The sequence below is a fragment of the Monopterus albus genome, unplaced genomic scaffold (assembly GCF_001952655.1).
Source record: "Monopterus albus unplaced genomic scaffold, M_albus_1.0 scaffold400.1, whole genome shotgun sequence".
Classification (NCBI taxonomy): domain Eukaryota; kingdom Metazoa; phylum Chordata; class Actinopteri; order Synbranchiformes; family Synbranchidae; genus Monopterus; species Monopterus albus.
This window is the reverse complement of record NW_018128280.1, coordinates 282913-291765: the sequence shown is the minus strand read 5'-3', so window position 1 is coordinate 291765 and position 8853 is coordinate 282913. Positions and strand designations below refer to the sequence as shown.

The following is an 8853-nucleotide window of genomic DNA, read 5'->3' as shown; positions in this document are numbered from 1 at the left end:
CAGGATTGGCAATAGGACTTCAGCCAGCATTGTTATGAACACTGGCACCCCACAGGGATGTGTCCTCAGTCCCATCCTCTACACACTGTTCACCCACGACTGTGTCGCCTCCCACAAAGGCAACATCATCCTAAAGTTTGCGGACGACACCGCAGTGATAGGTCGCATCACTGACGGGGACGAAGCAGCCTATAGGAGGGAGGTGGCCAGTCTGGTGTCATGGTGCAAGGACAATAATCTCAGCCTCAACACGGAAAAGACGAAGGAGATGATAGTGGACATGAGAAAGGAGAGGAGATCTCATCGGCCACTGTTCATCCGGGGGCTCAAAGTGGAGAAGGTGCGCAGCTTCAAATACCTGGGTGTCCACATCAGTGAGGACTTTACTTGGTCACTTAACACCACACAGCTGGTCAAGAAGGCCCAACAGTGGCTGTACTTTCTGAGGAGGCTGAGGAGGTTTGGCATGTCGCCTAGTATCCTTTGCAACTTCTTTACCTGTATCGTCGAGAGCATCTTGACCAGCTGCATCACTGTGCGGTATGGCAGCACTACTACTACACAAAACTCTTTCTTTCCCTCTGCCATCAGACTCCTAAACAGCTGAGGAGTTTATTACCAGGAAATACATCATGTACTGTCTACCTGTACTGTCTACATTCTCAGTTTGCACATGCATAATTGCACATTGACTGTTGACTGCTGCACATGCTGCTCCCATGCAGCATACATTCTTTTATTATATTCTTATATATAATAATAAGGATAAGGATAATCACCTTTATTGGCCAAGAATGTTCCACATAAGGAATTTGTTTCCGGTACAGAACCGATGGCAGCCATCTGTGGCGCCAACTCAACCGATGGTTCTAACCATCAGGGGGCAACAGGGGGGTTCAGTGTCTTGCCCAAGGACACTTCGACATGTGGACTGCAGGCTCCAGGATTTGAACCTTCAACCTTCTGGTTGGGAGACAACTGCTCTACCCACCACACCACAGTTGCCTCCCCCTGCTATATTTTTATTATATTGCTGCATTTTTGCTGCTTAAAGTGCCTTAGATTTTGTGTTACTTATTTATCTACTTTATATTTCATTTGTATTTTGTGGCATTCGTGTGGATGGCAAAGTAAGAATTTCATTGTACAGGGAAACACGTTTCCTAACTGTGCATATGACAAATAAACACTTTCACCTTGACCTTGACCTTGACATCAAGCCAAAATCTAACAAATAATCTGCATGGCTAGATACCATGAGAGGTAAGAAAGACAAGAGAAAAAAGTTTTTTATAATATGCACAATAAATCCTGCAATATGCTTATGTTGCTCACACCAATGTGTATCTGCACAAGGCCGCCCAGGGAAACCACTCAGCTACCCAGTGTGCTCAATAAACCCTTTCCTTCTATGCACATAGACTCCTGTGTAATTACTGAACCCTCCGGAAGTTTAAAGGGTGTGTATGTCTTTCGCTGAGTGCAAATCCAGTAGCATCAGAAGCAAAGCCATAAGGACAGAGAGATCAAGCAGGTGGCTTCCTAACCTGGTGCCACATTTACCATGTATCCAGGCACAACTGGGTGAAGTGATGTGACAGCAGGACATAGAGCTCTCTGTGGCAAACGTAAAGTGCCCTAATGGCACTTGTTTAGATACAGAATAAGGTTTGCATGTAGCAAACCTGTGGAGCCGAAAGCCCTGTGGGTGTCTACTATAACTGCTATAAAGCCTGGTAAGGACGAGAGCAGGAAAGCACCAGTGACGAGATCAGAAAGGGGACAGGCGGTGAGATGATCAGGGTGTGTCCATGTCGTCCAGAGGACTGACCCACTGTGGCTGTCTACTCTTTGCAAGGCCACCTCCAGCGGTGTCTTACAAGCTTTATGGAAGCCGAGGGTACACAAGAACCATGTTGGAGGCAATGTGATCACTTCTGCAGCTCTGCTGACTCCTGTCTTCATGCTGTCCTACAGTGTTTGTTTTGGCCATTAGTGTCCTGGATTTGCACTGCACTTTTCAGTTTCTACATCATATGCGACAACTCCTGTGTTCATGACTATTTTTCCAAAAAATATTATGTAGAACATTTCATCAACTACCTATACAATTAAAGGAAAATTTATAAGTGAATATTTTCTTGCATATTTGTGACCAGCATACAATATGTGAGATGTCGCTTCCACACTGACATTTCTTTCCAGTGTTGTTACATATAAAAGGGAGAATCTCACACTGACTCACCAGCAGAGATAAATCCCTCCATCTTCTCCTTGAACGGCTGCAGATGTTCCTCTGATGAGTTGACACACACCTGCTGCACTTCTTTCTCACAAGCTGGAAGAGAAGACAGAAACGGTAACAGAGACAGCTGATAAGTGACCAAACGGGCAGAAACAACGAGAACGGAGGATTTCAAGCAGCTGAAAAAGAAAAGATTACAATGTAAAAGTCATTTAGGGATGTATTTAAAAAAGTGAGAAAACTAATTAATACCATCATGTAGTTGCACAGTATAAAATTAGGTTCTCTCACACACAATTACAATAACGACTATTCTGATTCTGATTTGTGGATGGGTTTTTCATTATAGTGCCACATGACGCAACTCACACGAACTCAGGCCTGAGCATGTTCCAGCCAAACCTTTGCCTGCTTCCTCTCAACTGTAAGCCTGCATTACTATACATAGATGTCTGGCGTAAGAAATTCCAACCTGCAATAAATACCTTAACTTGCTTATAGCTGTATAGCTAAATAGTTCTGCAATACAAGCAAGAGCTTTAAACAGGTCTAGCTGCTGTCTCACCTCACTACCTTGCTGCTTTTAGATCTGAGTTTGGCTCCCACGTTTGCACATGGGACCGTTGCACCTGTAGCTCAATAAACTCACTTTATTATAGCTTTTATTTATTGGATGTCTTAATAAAACAGACAGGAAAACACAACGGCTGAGCATTAAAGGTGAGGAGTAACTCCATATAGCCTCACAGTCTGGATTCCATGATGCTTTTATTATCTGTGGAAAGTGAGAGCCAGCAGTTAACAAAATAAAAAGACAGAAATCTGTAACCATGCAAGCATGACAATCAAAATATCCTGTCTGGACAAACCACGTTTCTTTACCAGAAATCCCCAGACTCAATAGAACCCATTACAACAGTGTTCAAAACAGCAAATCTACAATTTAGAGGTGGCTCTCTTCCAAATGTGGTCCAGACAGCAAAGGCCACAAAGAGGAAGCTCACAAAAACACAGCAGCTGTAAAGAATAAAAAGTCAAAAGCTGCAGTTTGGATGAATGCATTGAAAAACAGGGTTTTCCTGCAAGTAAAGGACTGACACTACGTATCAGATTAGACCTTAACATTTTTTCCTTTGTCAGAGATGAAGACTTAATGTATTCATGGAATGCTGAAAGTTACTATGTTGGTCACACAAATTTTAAAGAGACAAAGCTTGAGAAATCTGATGCAGCAAAAGAGAAAAAAGTGGTGATGCTCTGTGTTTCTATGCTTTTAAATGTAAAGTATTTTACCTTTGTAAAGTTTTTCTCCCACATATTTTTACCTTTTATTGACAGTACATCATGGAGAGGAACAGAGGGACACCTGAGACAGATGTCGGAGGTTGGAGTCAAACCACTGACATCACGCACACAGTGGGTATGGTGCAGTACAATGGGAATCACAAAGCTGATTTTTCATTTCACAACAGCAGCTGCAGTGCCATCGTGACATGAGACAAACTGTACAACCAGCAGCCACACCAGGCTCTCTGTCCAGTCATGCGGCCACAGGGAAGCAGTTTCCCACCACAGACTGACAGGATAATGATGGGAGCAAGGGATCTGATCTTTAAAGCACTTCCACTATTACCACTGGGCTCAGTGCCTTTGGAACTGGGGCGCTGATGCATTTTCAAGACATTATTTGAACTACTGACATTATTCAAATCATTAAGCAGAAGTTGTGTATTTTCGTACAGTTGTAAATCAGTTGTCGTGGTGGATATCTGGTTAACAAGTGTTAGGGATTGAGGAAAACCAGTAAACCAGAGGAAATTAAAGGTCTGATTTGAACAACTTTGTGCAAATAGATCCTACAAGTTCACAGGTACAGTATGCCATACCATGGGGACAAACGGTCTGAAACAGAGATCATTTCCTGAGGTGTGCAAGCAACACTTAGTAACATGCATCAATGGTATATGAATGGAGGAACACAGCTTTCCATCATATCTGAACTGGACAGAGTTGACCAGCTACTGTGTAACATGAGGGACGATGGTGATGGAGTAAACGAGAAGAAAAATAACTAAGAAAGCCAGATTTCTGCTCTAAGATTCACCCTGTGTGTGTTGGAAAAAGGGTGACTTTTACATATTTATTATGATTTAGTATGCAAGAGCCCTCCACTGCAGCTACCAAGACAATACACAAGCATATACTGTGTATGTGTATCAGAGAAAATGCTGTAACGGTGAAAAGTGAAGCTGCGAAACACCACAAGATTTGAGAACTACCTGCTTTGTGAATGTTTTGGTCTCAGAAATGTGGCCATAAATGCACCGCCACCTCCCATCATTGATGCTCTAGATCATGATAAAGCAGAAAAAAAACCAAGGGAACAAACAAGTAAGAGCTACTGCAGAAAGGGGGAGGCTGGGAAACACTTAATACACAGGCAGTTCCTTCTGTTGCCACCTGAACCACAGCTCAAATTAATGCAATAATTCATTTTAAATATACTTATTTTTAATTTTACAAATATCTGTATGAAGAATCAGATGGTGAACCTGTTTGGACAAGGTGCTTTGGAAAATATTTTATATTTTAAAGTCTTTCATAAGAGGTTAAACCAGTTCAGTAGTCCAGCCTTGGCATATTCTAGTTATTTATGCCTGGAAAGTGAATTCTCTCTCTGACCCCCAATTATCTACAATCCCTGTAGACCGTCAGACTTCCAGCTCTCTGTCCTATGGGTTGAAGCCTGCTTTTTCCCTTGATGAGGCCAGCCAAGAAACTGCCTCCGTTTTCCAGTCCTCATAAATCAAACCATATCCATCAAACTCCAAACCTGTTCTACATTTATTCTCAAGAATACAGTGCTGACAGATAAAAACATGAGGCAGGAATATGTGGTGGAGAATTAACAGTTGTGTTTAAAATTGAATGCAAGATGCATAAAAATCACTCTGAACCCGCTTCATGATAAAATGGTTAATGCTATGATGATTACAATCACTCTGCTACATTTATCTATATTCATCCAACTGCCTTGACATGCTAAAACACAGCGATGCAGACAGATCTAATAAAAATAAAGTTGCAGTAATGACAGACTGATAGAGAGATGATCCAAAATTAAGGATCAAACACCATCATCTGCAACCAATCAATGACAAAAAGCCCCAAATTTTGTATTAATTTTGTTGTTTGGTTAGACAGTGAAATTACCTCAGCCCGCTGACTACACTTGTAGCCCTCTGAGCATCACCTCCATCGTAAAACAGACCTCAGGCCAAAGGCCCTACCTGAACTTGACATTAAAGGCCATTTAATATCAGGACACTGTCTGATTTGCTACAGTGATGAATGCCTAACCTGGACCAGGCCTTCTGTGAAACACTAAACTCACCTGAGCAGCAAATGAACTCTGTTTTTTTTTTATTGATCCTATTTCATTTAGTAGCATCCCTCCTTCTCCGGCCGGTCCAATTACACGGCGGTTAAAGGGAGCTTTATGTAGATGATCATTGGCCTGAAAAAGGGAATCTGAAAATGCAACTTTAAGTATGAATAACAACTTATTGTGATAGAGCCCAAGGTGTACAGGATTGTAAAGATTTTGAAGTGTAGTCTTTCCTGGAGCCAAAGTTGATGGCACAGTTACACATTAATACTGACAGAGAATAGAGAATATTTGCTTTTATGGTAGCTGTGAGTGCTATAGTAGGTTTAGGTCCTTGTGGCCTCCCACTCATCCTTCTCCCTCTGAGAGGAGCACAGAGAGAGGTCATCACCTTCTCTCCAAACAGGAAGCCCCATCAAAAGAGGATCATGTTTCTGCACCAACCAGTGAAGGAGAGGGCAGTCAAGCGAACAGAGGACCCACTCCTCCTGAGCACCACCACTGATGACTAGTGAAGCACACTGTTACTCCTGCACACACACACACACACACTCGTGAAGATTAAAATACCATAGCTGTATGACATTTGCATGAGGACAGCACCCATGGGTCCACACACAGAAGTCTGATGGTGGAAGGGAAGAATTTCTGACTGCCAGCACCAAGTCTCCTGATCTTTGACCCAAAGCTGGAGGGCAAGACAAAGTGACCACTGCAGTTGCCACTTCAGGATCAGGCGAAGGGCAGGCAGACTTGCTTGCCAAAGTCAACTAGCACAAGTAAACCAAAGTGTGAACCAGTGTTAACTTCTCAATGTCTTCACACTGTGGATGGAAGTGATCTGTGTTAACTTTATAATTAAGACCATTTGTTTTCTTTAGGCTGGTTTATAATAGCCAGGCATAAATATTTATTCCCAACTGCTGGAAAGAAAGAAAAAAAAAAATGTAGGTGGAGCTCACCAAACATCCAGAATCCAATGCTTGTCCTGTGATGCTAATACCCCTGAGGACTACTGTGCCAGACTGCTCTGCAGCAGAGATCAAATACAAGGGTCCTTATGCTGCATTTATTGTCTTCCATTTTTCCTAATGAATGAGTGACAGCTTGAGGTGGGTGTGGGTACTTTAGTAATCTCTTTGTATTTTCCCTCCTATGTCAGAGAGGAGGGGGCTTTAACAGCAATCCAAAAAAAATGTAGGGGAGAGCTGCGGAGCATATCTAATTGCTTTCATATGCTGTATTATTGGTTGATTTAAATAACCACAGACACCAGGGGCACTGGGGGGCATCGCCTTTAACCTTCACATTGCCCTGGCCAAGACTGACTGGCGGGCTGGCTGGCTTAGCGAGTGGCTTGGCGCCCACTATGCTTTAAGCACAGAATACCACATAGTGTATTTATTAGCCAGTTGTCACTTGGATGTTTCCTCAATGAGGTGGATTTCGCTTCTGATGATAAACGAATGAAGTGCTTCTTTGGCTAGAAATAGAGAGGTTATTGAGCTGTGATGACGTGATTATTACAATGTCTGGAAACTAGGAAAAGTTGCCTCAGACCAACCAAGGTCCTGAATACACCCATGAGCCTCTCTGCACAGGAAAGGAAGAGTACAATATATTTACATTTAAACTGCTCTGTTGAAAGATGACAATGTATACAATTACACTGACTGATTCCTTACAAAAGATGACCTAAGCAATAAAATGCAGTGTGCTATGCAATTTACAGTATACCCACAATAAAAATGAATGTACTTCTACAACAGGGCATGTCCTACCAGTCAGGTCTTTCTTCAGCTTCCTAATGTCTTTGGTGAGGTCTTCAAATTTAACCTGAGAGGCTTCGAAGAAAACTTGAGGCTCCGGAAGAGGGAACACACTCTTTTCTGTGCCAGCATGCTGGAACAAATATAGAAGTATGAGTGTGGAGCGACAGATGTTTAACATGTTGTGAAGTTCTTTGACAGTACATTACCTTGTCAAAATTACGCAGGTAGTATAAAACCACATACTCCACCAGGCTGAAATGACTGTCCTGAGGAAATAAATTATTGCGTGAGTGCAAAGAGTGCCAATATACTTTATATTCGATAATATATTACTGTGATTTCTATGTAGCTACCTAGCTAATATTGATCACCAGATTTGGGGAGGTATGTGTAATTTATAAGAGGTGTGTTACCCTGCTCTTGACATCCTTTAGTTTGGGGAGGATTTCTAGTCCAAAACCATCAGCCTGACCTCTAGTCCTGTTCCCTCCATTCATATAGTTTCCAAAAGCCAGAACAAGACCCATCACATCCCGCAAACTGGTACACTCCAGCAGTTCCTGACACAGATATGGTCTTCAGGTTAGTAAACCTTCATGTAGCTTAATGATACTTTTCTGACATGATGTTTGTAGACAGGATGTTCTTACTTTGCAGACAGTAGACATAGTCTGCACCTTGCGATGGATGGAGGAGATGGTGTCAACAAATACTGACTGAAAGATCATGCAGTGGGCCCGGCTCGCAAAGTCAGGAATCTGGGAGAGCTCATAGAGAAACCTGAAAAACAAAAGTGGAGATGGAGCAGAGTGAGGAGGGCGGTAGATTTGGGTGTGATGTGTTATGGCAAAATTAAACAAAATGTCTAACAGGAAGAAGTGTTTTGGGTCCTTGGCAGGCCATGCTTCCCCACACAGGCCGGCTGAGTCAGTGCTGGTGCTCACAGGCAGGCAGGTGACAGCCATGAGCAGTGCTGCTCAGCTGGATTTGAAAGGGCCATGGAGTCGGGTGGAGGGAAAGCAGCGAGCTGTGCACAGACATTGATCAAAGGTAGTTCTGCCCTGATGTGGGATGACTTATGTAAACAGTACCGTGTTGGAGGGGAGTAGAGCGGTAACAGCCTGTGTGATTAGGCCCTGCTGATGGAGGTAGATGCCCAGTAGGGATGCCTGAGGCAGCTTTAGTGACAGCTCTGGTCAAACATCAAAACAGAAAGGCCAGGCTCGTTAACCAACCTGGACTACTTAACCCTAGTGGGAACTACTGAGGTGATATTCACCAATGCATATGTTTGCAGAAGTTATAGAAGACTATATTAAGAATATAGACTATCCATCCATCCATCAATTTTCCTCGGCTTATCCGGAACCGGGTCGTGGGGGCAGCAGTCTAAGCAAAGACGCCCAGACTTCCCTCTCTCCAGACACTTCCTCCAGCTCCTCCGGGGG

General features: G+C 43.0%; 1 protein-coding gene across 1 annotated transcript in view; it reads right to left on the bottom strand.

The window, feature by feature from the left end:
- LOC109951634 (formin-1-like) overlaps positions 1–8853 on the bottom strand; it is a 66388-nt gene that overhangs the window by 12153 nt on the left and 45382 nt on the right. Inside the window, exons 12-16 of the mRNA XM_020586237.1 lie at positions 8056–8185; positions 7819–7965; positions 7612–7671; positions 7415–7535; positions 2246–2338 (exon numbers count right to left, since the gene is read on the bottom strand). Of these exons, the coding sequence (XP_020441893.1) occupies positions 2246–2338; positions 7415–7535; positions 7612–7671; positions 7819–7965; positions 8056–8185 (551 nt within the window). The remainder of the gene's footprint in view (positions 1–2245; positions 2339–7414; positions 7536–7611; positions 7672–7818; positions 7966–8055; positions 8186–8853) is intronic.